Source organism: Wolffia australiana, chromosome 4, assembly GCF_029677425.1.
Source record: "Wolffia australiana isolate 7733 chromosome 4, ASM2967742v1".
NCBI classification, from domain to species: domain Eukaryota; kingdom Viridiplantae; phylum Streptophyta; class Magnoliopsida; order Alismatales; family Araceae; genus Wolffia; species Wolffia australiana.
The window spans coordinates 15,496,330-15,508,331 of record NC_135838.1 but is presented as its reverse complement, the minus strand read 5'-3'; the positions used below and the strand labels follow the sequence as shown (position 1 = coordinate 15,508,331).

Below are 12,002 nucleotides of genomic sequence, written 5' to 3'. Positions count from 1 at the left end.
TATAACTGTATATTTGAATCCAAAACGGGACAAAAAAAAAACACAGGTATCATTTATGCCATATTATTGAGCATATATCTTTTCCAAAAAGTCATATTCTTCTGACCCATGGAGTTGACACTTAAACCTTTTTAGTCAACAATTGTTAATTCCATTACTCCACTGGAGAAATTATCCCTACAAATAAATTACATTGTCAAATGCCATTATATAACTAATAAATTTAAAATCATTAAACTGATTCCCTTTCATAAGATAATTAATAAATTTAAAATGCACGCCTAGATATAAAGTATAATATAGATAAACATAAAGTAGAAGATAGATTAGAGAGAACAGGAGATCATTTGCACAAGTAGTTCCCAACTTTCAACATCTTGGAGGAGGAGGCGCTTCCCTCGTCTTCAGCAAATAATTCAATCGACAAAAGAATAGCATTTATTTACACCGGAAGCAACATGATGGCGGCATTCAGGAAATGAGGCAGCCCTTTACGACCACGCCACTCGCGGTCGGACAAGAGGCTAAAGGGCAACCATCCAAGTCATTGCCCCACCAACTGAGGCTGATATTCTCCATGCCCAGGCACAGATAAAGCAGCACCGCCATGAACGCAAGCCCAGCATCCAACGCTCCGGATAGCACGTAGTTGTGGCGTTGCCACCACTCCCGCCGATACCTGTACACGACAAACCCAGAGAAGAATCCGGCGATGACCCAAGTGATGTAGTTCACGGGTGTGGCCGGAGGCATGTTTATGGTAGCACCGATAAGCACCGGCATGTTGATCAGACGAATCCACTCCTTCTCAGGGTATGCGTTATGGGCAAACCAGACAAGCACCGGGGCGATTGCTCCTGCTAGAAAGTACCAGTTGATGGCTGCGTAGGTGCCCAGATTGCCGAAGATCCTGCGCGGTCCAATAAGGCCCCAGATGACCGACGCGTCGTAGAAGACGTGGTCCGATGGGCACGTCCATGGGCTGCCCGAAGGTAGCAGCGTCTTATCGCATATTCCAGCAATGGAGTCCATGAGCCACCAGGCCGTCCCCAGGTGCACTACTGCCGCAATCAGGGTTCCCACCACCTAATAGAAGATAATTTAGCACCACGTCTCAGTTGCACATTTACTACTTTTCCCACATGTCTTTATTAACAATCATGATTCGCCAAAGACGAGGTTGTATGGTCAATCCTTCCTTAAAATTTGATGGTTCTTCAAAATATGTTGAGATGTTCAGGCAATGTTTGTCCTAAATTTCATCTCTAATATCAAAATAGATGAAAGGCGATCGAAAGATGTCTAACTAACCTGCGCCATAAACATAGTTCGTGGGGGAATTTTCATGTAGTGGCCAAGCTTGAAATCTTGGAGGAATGTCAACGCTTGCTTCATGCTGATATACCCGTAAACTTTGAAACACATGTTAGCCACCGGCCGCCCTGGATAGAGATAACCGATGATATATTCGGTGATGATGTTCAAACCGGGAGTCTGGAAAAGAAACAACAAGTTAAGTTACGCGAAAGTGATTTGTCAAATTGAAGACATTTGGTCTGCGTTGGTCTGGTGTTTGACCTGGTTTGTGGTGGCGGTGATGATCCCGATGGGCAAGGTGAATACGAAGGCGATGGCACAAGCCAGCAAGACGCCCCACCATGGCAACTGGAGCTGCTCATTGTAGTACTCGCACGCAAAGATGGTGAGAGCGATGTTCGCCAAAAGTATAGTAATGAACCATGATTCAGGAACTCGTCGGTACACGATCATCAACCTCGTGTGGACGTCCATCTTCTTCTCTTTCAAGGCCGACTTGCTCAGCGTATAAACTTCTCTGAAAGAATTGGTCATCATAGTTTTAGGACGCAAGCGTATAAACTTCTAATCGTCTGTGCGGGATGCCATTGTCTACGGAGATTGAAAGCTGCATTTAAACTTGAGATACGTCTTTGCCTCAATCCCTACCTGCCGTAAAAGAGGAGAACGTGGACAAGAGTGGCCGTGAGGGTTGCGAACCCAACTCCGTAATACATAGCGAAGTAGGTGCTCAAGTAGAGAGGGCCCTCCTTGCGATACGAGTCGAGATCAAAGTGGAAGTTGTCGTCGATTATAGTTGAAATGTTGTAGGGTTGGCCGGTGGAAGTGAACAGCCCGTCAGAGAAAATAGGGAAGTTCTTTGCCTTGTAGAGGTTCAACCAGTATGCCACCGGCGTGATTACGTACGTTATGAGGAAGAAGCCGGCAGCGATGTTGGCTGTGGCGAACCATGGACTGGCCAATGGACTGCCGAGGTAGGAGGAGACGGTGGACCAGTCCAGGCCCACGGCGCCGACCCCGAGACCATGGAGCCCGGACCCAATCTGCTGGGCCAGGATCGAACTCGGGAACACCCAGCAGACCCAAGAGATTGAAGTCAGCATCTGGAGCAGGTACCCTGGAAAGATGTAGTAGGCGAAGCTGCCGACTAACGCCACCACAAAGAACTGATTCCTTGTGAGGCTCCCTTTCTTCCTTTCTTCTTCCTCATGTAGCGCCCTGGTAATCAAAAGGGTAGAAGATGTTAAACAATCCCCTGGGGAATCTTTGTCAACCATCTTGAAAATCAGAGGGAATCTTGCTTTTCTTATGAGTGTAAGTGGATTGATTCTCATTAAAGAAGGGTTTGTACAAAAGTTACATGGTATGTGTATCGCACATACAAATCTGCCGTCCTTTAACAGAACTCTACATTGGAAATTGTTTATCTATGTCGAAAAACTTTATAATTCCATGACAAACCGTTCGTATGAATACAACTGCGTGTTTGCAGTCTTCATACTTTGAACTCACTTTTACTTGATCCATGGTCATGCCTAGAGATAAATTCATTGCACAATTGCACCTGAAGACTTGGCCGAATTCGAGGTGGAATACCAGTGACAACCAAAATTTGCTTCAGCAACAGATTCCCTCTGAGTGTCACTTTTGGAAGAGTCGGCAACATTAACAAAACCAAGATGGGGATGAAAGAAGCTAAATAGGAAGGAACGTAAGGCAGAAGAAAGGCATGCAGAGGGCTCTTGGAGGACTGTACAATAAATATTTGCTTTGAAGACTGATTCGTGACATGGGAACTCTGATATACGAATCACGTCTGAAATGTTGAATAGCTGACACAATTGTGTTGCAATACGAGTGCCAGCAGCGATTAAGAAAGATCAATGGCGCGACACTCTTGGAAAAATGATAAATCTAAAAGGAGTACAATAAAAGAAGAGCATGAAATCTAAGTGGGACAGCACTGGCGCAAATATCAAGAGCAACACGGTGCGCGACTGTATGGAAACAAGGGCATTCGTGAATTCTGTCCACAATTTTGGTGCCCAAGTTGATATACCTCAACTTTCAAGGTCCATATCCAATGCGCGCATTAGTGTGGATATCATGAGTAGAGAACTTTAGAGGTAAGCGTGCTATATCACGTAGAATTCTGGGACCTAGAAATTAAAAATCCTTGCACAATTCCAACAAGGAACCTGGAAATAAAAGATAAATAAGTATATACATAACAGGAGATTGATAAGAATGGACCCGAGAGAGAGATGGAGAGGGGGAAGAGATATAGGAAGGGAGAGAGAGCGAAAGCGGGAGGGAGACAGAGAGGTTGAAAGAGGGTGATAGAGAAAAGGTAGATAGAGATATGAGTGAGAGGAAGAGAGAGAGAAGAGAGAAGATGGAGAGAAGAAGAGAGAAGAAGAGAGAAGAAGATGGAGAGAAGAAGAGAGGGAGAAGGAGAAAAAGAGAGAAAGGGAGAGAGAGGGAGAAAGTGAGAGACGAAGACGGAGAGAGACAGAGAGGGAGAAAGAGTAAGAGAGGTAGAGAGACAGAGAGGGAGAAAAAGAGAGAGAGGCAGAGAGAGAGAGGTAGAGAGAGATAGAGATAGAAAGAGAGAGAGAAAGGTAGAAAGAGAGAGGGAGAAAGAGAGAGAGGTAGAAAGAGAGGGAGAGTATAAAGAGAGAGAGGGAGAAAGAGAGAGAGAGAGATGTAAAGAGAGAGAGAGGTAGAAAGAGAAAGAGAGGGAGAAAGTGAGAGAGAGAGTCAGAGAGAGAGAGAGTCAGATAGAGAGGGAGAGAGTGTGTGAGAGAGAGAGACTTAGAGAGAGAGAGGGAGAAAGAGAAAGTGTGAGGGAGAGAGAAAGAGAAAGAGAGTGAGAGGGGGAAAGAGAGAGAGAGAGGGAGAAAGAGAGAGAAAGTGAGAGGGAGAAAGAGAGAGAAAGAGAGAGGGAGAAAGAGAGAGAGAGAGAGAGGGAGAGAGAGTGAGAGGGATAAAGAGAGAGAGAGAGGGAGAAAGAGAGAGAGGGAGAAAGAGAGTGAGAGGGGAGAGTGAGAGAGAGAAAGAGGGACGGAGAAAGAGAGAGAAAGGGAGAGAGAGGGAGAGGAGAGAGGGAGAGAGAGAGAGAGGGAGAAAGAGAGGGAGAGGGAGAAAGAGAGAGAGAGGGAGAGAGGGAGAGAGGGAGAAAGAGAGAGAGAGGAAGAGAGGGAGCGACGGAGAGAGAGAGAGAGCGAGAGAGAGATAGAGATAGAGAGAGAGAGAGAGCGGGAGAGATAGAGAGAGAGTACCGGAAGAGGGAGACTTGGACGAGATTGTGAGGCCACCACATGGCCGCCGGTTCGACTAGGTACCGCCGAAATATCCCGGCCCAGCCGAAACCCAGCACCTGGGAGCGTAGAGAGCAGACAAAATCAGACGGCACGGAGCAGCAGGATGGACAAGGAGAGTACGAGGCAGCACCTGGGTGGTGAAGACGACGAGGAGCGAGACAAAGAAATTCATATGCTTTCTGTAGAAGATCTTGACCGCGGTAACGACATGGATGGCGTAGACGCTGCCGGCGCCAGAATTGGCGAAGATGGTGATGAGGACGTGTTCCTTCACGTTGAACGGTCCCGGGTTGAGAGAGAATTCGAAGCGGCTGCCTTTGAAGAAGAGACGAGAGGGGAGGGATGAGGCCATTAAGCGGCCCAGAGGCACGACGGCTATCTGGGCGGATACGGAAGAGATGGAGAGGGGCTCCTTACGGTACCAGAAAAACTGGTTCAGAAAGGAGAGGAGGACGCAGGAGAAGGTGCCCAGAACCCACATTCGGAACGTTAGTACCGGGGTGTCTGGGTCGTCCGTCACCGGCACCGTCAACGCCACCTGTTCTATCGGTGAATTCTCCTCTTCCTCGCCATGGATCTCCGACGGAGCGCCCCTCTCTTGGAGTAGTGGCGCCTCAATTTCCCTGTGTTCTTCCATTGCCCCCATTGAGAGTCTCTCTCTCTCTCTCTCTCTATATATATATATATATATATCTATCTTTATGACTTCATCTACCATATCTCGCTCTCGCTTCATCTCCAGCTATTTCATTTTTTAATTACTGTGAATCGGATTGGCTCGGCAAGATGAACGTGTGCCGTTTACCACCCTTGGTTGCAACTATCGGGAAAATCCGATCATCCAAAGCTCGGAATTCCCTTACGCCCACCTTTCACTGCGGCTGAATGAATCTTCCCATCTTTCGGGCGCAAGTGCGGAGGAAGATGGATCGATAGATTGTATAGCCAGCTAGATATATATATATGTCTATATATATATATGTTGGAAAATAGAGAAAGAGGGAGGGGGGGCAGAGAAAAAGATAGACACATAGAGAGCGAAATGTGGAGGGAGAGAGGTAGAGAGAGAGGGGGAATCTGATGGATATATATATATATATGGAGTTAAAACTTCATATGACTCTCTCATTAATAATGAATTTGGTTGGTAGTTTAAGTAATCCAGTAAGTGCACGAAATGAATGTATTGCTTCCTAGATAAATCAAGAATAAGACCAATCGCTTCAGCTTTATGTCAATAATTAGAGTTTGGATAATCAATAACACATCGTTTAAACTTTTTAATTTTTTGATATCCCCTCATATATTGCATCAATTCTTAAAATCAATATGTCGCATTAATGTTTCGGTCTTGATTATTAAAATCGTGGTTGTTAAGTATTCCAATGTTTAACTATTACCCTACGCATCAATATAATGCATCATAGCTCTAGACCATGTATCATACAGTACAAAACAAGCTTGACCAGTGTTATTTGAATCAGCATGAACTTCAGATTTGGATTTATACTTGTATCTTTCATGAATTCCATCAATTTACATTAAATTATATCCAATTTACTTAATTTTGAGATGGAACTAATCCTACATTTGTGGTAATTGTTACTCAATTTCCCTCTATTTTTTGAAAACTTTTATGGAAACATTGCACAATATTTTGGATTGTCAAATATATCCAATTTACCATGCAATATTTTGAAAAGCCTTAGGATGGTGGCAGACCAATCAACACCTTGTCAATAAGGGATTTTATGGGTCAGCCTTGTCCACTACGTCTGACAATGCTCTCCATCAGTCAAAGCGAAGGGTAAGTCCCAGACGAGGGCCCATACAGCATCCAAGTATCTGACATGTGGGTCTACACAAATGGAGTCAAGGACAATATCTATCTTTCTTGTAAATGATAGAAGGACCCTAATTATAAATTCAACATGTCTCCCTTTATTTTTATTATGGGACAACACCAATTGCCAGCAATAATATGTATGAAATCCCATAAATGTCTCCATATGATTCACACCCCATGATGCCTCAAAACTCATACAAAATAAATTTATATGAACTCATACAACAATCTAGATAAAATTTTATTATTTAGACTAAGAAGAAAGCTAAAAAATAATATTATATCAAAATGATATAACAAAATCCTCATTACATCGTATCCCTTTCAACTATTCTAAATGTCACATGAAAGAGCAGGTTTAATGACAACACTTGAGTTTTCAAGGAATTTCTCAAATTGTAGAATACTAAACATATTTTTAAAAACACGAATGGATTTTCTCAGATCATTTCCTGAATATTTTTACATTAAGAATATATTCTAATTATTAACATAATTTAATATTTATAAGGTAAGGATTCTTGTATCCCTCATTAAATGAAGATTGAAAAAGTAACATTCTTTTTAATTATGGAAAATCAAAATAAACAACTGTAATCAGAAGCGTTTGACCTCACACGCCAATGAACTTGATTAGTTTTTTTACTAAATTGCTTCTGAATTCAACAATTCAAATAAGGAAAAAATAATATTTTCACAAAATAAATATGAGAGCTTTTTTCAGGATACATTTTAAAAGATAACTTCATTAGTATCAATTGGTTATCGTGCTTGGAGAAAGATTAAAATGTTGTGAAACTTCTTAATCTTGTTATTGAAAAATAATTTAAAATAATTTCATTAAATGTAGGTTTTGTATTCCTAAAACTGGCATTAAATTTAAATTTTCAAAACACTGGTATTCGAAAAGGTTCACAATAAATTAAAATATATCCTATGAGTAAAATTTTATGTCAAAAGAAAAATAACTTAAATAAATAAATTTTCATTTGGAAAATATATGTAGCCCCGAACTAAAATGTCTATGTATTATGAGGATGATATTTAGTATAGAGAGAACCTAAGAGAATGTTAATGAAAAGATGAGTTGGTTTTTTATATCGGTAGGTAGGACTCATCAATGGTTTACATTCAACTACTAGCAAGTCATGCAAACAGTGATATTTTGACTAAGGTAGCAATCCATGGGAGAACTTTGATAGTAAATGAGACATTAATAGTGGAGGCATAACCCTTAGTGATGGAGCGCACTTGCGTACCCCATCGGAGACATCATTAGAGCTGTCCTCATCGCTGTCAACGATCTGCCGGCTTGCGTCCCGCATGACCGGCACACCAATGCAATGGTGAAGACATCCTTGTTTAATACCTCAGCTGAAAAGCATGACCGCGCCATTGATTGTTTGAATTTCTTGCCAGTTCGTGTTCATTTGATTTCTCGTTTTACCGTGCTTGTGTTTTCGTCTTCGTTGTGTCGGTTCGTCGTGTCGTGTTGTGTTCCTCGTGTGCCATGTGGCTTTCTTTATGTTTCTTAGTTTATTTGTGTTGTTAAAGGGCTCCCTCGTTGGACCATTTGTAAAGGGCCCATCATTGCCCTATATAAGGCCATGATGGGCACCGACAGATCTAGATCTGTTTTGTGTGTTTTGGAAGTTACGCATCTTTCAGATCTCACAAAAAGGAAGGAAAAAGGATGGAGGAGGAGGAAAGAAGAGGGAGGAGGAAAGAGAGTTGGAAATAGGGAACTACATGTCCGAGATGTGACGGCCCGGACGTGATGGAACGGATGACGGAACATGACGAACGGTGACGTGACAAAATTGCCGTCACGTTACCATCCCGTCACGCGTCCCAGCATATAAAAAAATTCCGTCATGTTATGTCACGCGTCCCTCTGTTGGGTGTTCCATCAAGTCCACGTCACCATGATGGCGTCACCGTCTCCGGTGATGTAACAAAACCCTGCGCCTATTGCTCCTCTTTCTCTCTCGTTCTTCTCTCTCGGTGATGTGCGATTATGTGAGCTTTTCGCAACTCTCTCTCCCTCTTAATCTCTCACGCACTTCTCTCTCTCTCTCGTTCCTCTCTCTCAGTCTCTCCCTCTTTCTCTCTTGTCCCTCGCTCTTCTCTCTCTCTCCCTAGTTCTTCTCTCTCTCTCTCGCTCCTCTCTTCCTCTTTCTCTCTCATTCTTCACTCTTCTCTCTCTCTCTGTCATTCCTCTCTTCCTCTTTCTTTCTCGTTCCTCATTCTTCTCTCTTTATCTCTTTCCTTGCTCATATGTCTCTAGTTCCTCTCTCCTTCTTTCTCACTTCTCTCTCTCTCTCGTTCCTCTCTCCAGCGCTCTTCTCTCGCTCTCTCGTTCCTCTCTCTGCCTCTTTCTCTCTGGCGCTCTTCTCTCGCTCTCTCATTCCTCTCTCTCCCTCTTTCTCTCTTGTGCTATTCTCTCTATCTCTTGTTCCTCTCTCTATTGCTCCTCTTTCTCTCTGGCTCTCTTCACTCGCTCTCTCCTTCCTCTTGTTGAAGACCCTCCATGACTCAGCAGAACTCAGCAGAGGACAAGATTATAGAAGAGGAAGCAGTAGATATAGGAGAAGAAGGAGCAAGAGGAAAGGGGAAGAGAACCGCTGAAGCTTGTAGGAAGGTAGTTGGTCTTTATATCTGTTCATCTCCCTCTCATGATCCTCTCTCTATAGTGGCTATGTGTGCCCTTTTGTCTTTTCTCTTTTCTATCTTTATCTAGAGAAAGAAATGTTTATGCTCCCACAGTCAACTGTAGAATAGCAATGTAGTTCATGAATGTTCCCACATTCAAGAACTATAAAAATACTTTTATTTGTCTGTTTACCAAATCAATAACTGAAGTTACCAAAAATAAAAGAATTGAGTGAAATAATTTCAAATAATTTTACCTCAAACTCCAAGTATCTAATGATACTTATATATTAAGTGTGGGTGATATTTCAGCGCGAAGAATATATGGTCCCTTTTCTTTCAAGAAAGAGTGATTTGATATACATGAATATCTGATTAATATTATACCTAATTGTGAATCAGGTTGATTTGCGTCAAAGTTGTGTAAGTGGTTCTACAACCTGAGATACCAAAGGTATATAATGGATGGTTGGTTACATTTTAACAATGACTTATGATTTCTTAATCACAGGGTTCAATTGTCATAGAGTAGATATAGGACGAATTCCATGAAGATGGTTGGAGAAGCAAGATGGGATTGTCTGCCCTAGGTATGAGAGGAGTTCTACACAAGGAAGTCAATAAATTGAAATCGTTGTAGGATAATGGATTCATAAGTGAAGAGGATCTCCAATGGTCTCCGTTTAGCATTAGTACTAACTAGAATGATGGGAGAGGGTTTGATGGTTAATCATACCCAAATTTATTAGGGCTTGTGTATCTTATGTAGAGCACAAGAAGTTAGTTGGCAACTTAACACATCTATTGGCTTTAAAAAATATTAATGAATTATTTTTTAATATTATCTTCGTATAATTAATCACTGATGACAGGATATATATGGTATGTAGAAAAGTCTATCAACTACATGATCCTAATTATAGTATTTTGGGACATTTTGGATATTGTGAAATGTATAATGTGTTTTATGGTAAATATTACAAGCGTATTAGGGTAGCACCAATTTCTGGTTTGCATGCAAGGCAGATCTGTGCTTCCTTTCCTTTTTTTCCTCCCTTAAAAAGTCATGTCCCTATGAGATGACTGGATGGTGAGAAGCTCAGGTAGACATTGAGAAAGAGTTCAAGACACTGAAGAGTAGATCCAACATTAAAGTTATTATGTGGATACATCAAGTGGCTGGACGTGTACACAGATTTAAGGTTATTTTCCTAGGAAGTAGGTGAAAGTAGAATCTGCGTCACACAAGGTCAGATGATCAGCGTTTGATTTATTATTTGGCCATTTTTAAGTCTTCCATACGAATAGTTATTGCAGAATCCTAATAGACCCACAGGACCCGCTAACAATAAAATCAAACTATTTAAGTTTTCTTCCTTCATATCTTATTCATTACTTTTGTAGCACTGTCTATTGTACTACCATGTAACCTTTTATGGAATGTTTCCATTCAGGACTAATGGTGTTCTGAAAGAGGTGTCTTAATGACTGAATTCATAGAAAACTTTAAATTTAATTTTAATATATTAAAAGCAAAATAAAATATCCATTAAAACATTGTTCACCTAAAGACTAAGTTTATTTTCCAGATCTGTTATGTGGTAGATATAAAGTCATGGATATTTTTTAGCTGAACCTTCAATGGCTTGTGAAATAATGCTTTATAGTATAGAAACCTGTCAATCACTGACCAATCTATTCAACATTTTTCAGAATCTGTTACATAATACCCCGTTATGTTAAGAAAATTATATGTTAGTTCTCTAAGAGAGTGTAGGCTAGAAGGAAACTTATTTTTGATGCCCTTGAGAATAATTCTTGAGTGGCTTCCGCTCTATTCTGGTGCATTCCCAATTAGTATTGAAACTAAATGATAAGGAAGTCAGATTTCTGGTCAAAGTATTTGATGGAAAAAAGAGAAGATTGAGTGCATTTAAGAGCTTATTGAAACATCTAGATTCTGAAAAACGGAATGGCACTAAGAGACTCGTCCAATCAACAAATGATTCAAATATTTGATTGCTATTATGCTCACTTAATTTTATTTTTTTCTGGTTTTCAGCTCCAGCTTTGGTTTAATATACTGTTAACGTAAAATATTTCCGATTATTTAAATTGATGCTCACATTTTTGCTTTTAACAAGGTACAAATATGGATGACATAACTGAATTCATTAGGTTTTGAAAAACAATGCGAGCTATGTGAAGGCCATTGATCCACATTTTATTCCCTTTATACTTGAGGAAATACTTTTTATTTAGGCAAACCTGAAGTATTGTGGCTAATATGTGGTGTTATGTTTGGACATCAAAAGGGTTAGATGATTAGTGGATTGAATATATATGGATCTCAATCCAATCACAAAAATATTGTAAAATTTTAATTTGGGATGAGGCATAAACTTTGCTCGTTTTAATAAAAACTGTGGTAAAATATGAATGGAAGAAGTGCCTTGACAAAATTTATGATGGCCATAATTCTTAAGGTGCACATATTTCTCCATGTCTTTCTTGGATCTCTTCCCCTCCAAATGCAATCAAATTGGAAATAGAAGACTGGTGATTTGATAATGAGGTTCATTAAGGTAGAGGCATATATTCAACATGAAGATGACCACATAGATTTTTCTTGAGGGCGACCCATGAACAGATCACAATGTCTTAATTGGGAAACAAATCTAATGCAAATACGACTGATGATAACATGATTTGATATTTGGGAATTAAGGTTTATTATTATCCTGCTATACTGTGATAAGCATGCAAAAAGTAAGGTTTGTTGTCAGTCATACCCAAAGAACCAAGCATTAATGATCCAGGATGACGTCAATGACGTCCTCCAGTTGGGTATTGAGGCAATGCTA

The 12,002-nt window shown here is 40.8% G+C and overlaps 1 protein-coding gene across 1 annotated transcript; it reads right to left on the bottom strand.

Annotated features, from left to right (window-relative positions):
• Nucleotides 1-304: 304 nt before the first annotated feature.
• Nucleotides 305-5,311, bottom strand: LOC144702063 (oligopeptide transporter 7-like). The gene is made up of 6 exons (XM_078573933.1): nt 4,771-5,311; nt 4,599-4,696; nt 1,966-2,535; nt 1,579-1,834; nt 1,312-1,494; nt 305-1,086 (listed from the first exon to the last, which is right to left on the bottom strand). The coding sequence occupies exons 1-6, from the start codon at nt 5,284-5,286 to the stop codon at nt 472-474; spliced, it is 2,238 nt and encodes a 745-aa protein (XP_078430059.1). The 5' UTR covers nt 5,287-5,311; the 3' UTR covers nt 305-471.
• Nucleotides 5,312-12,002: the final 6,691 nt, after the last annotated feature.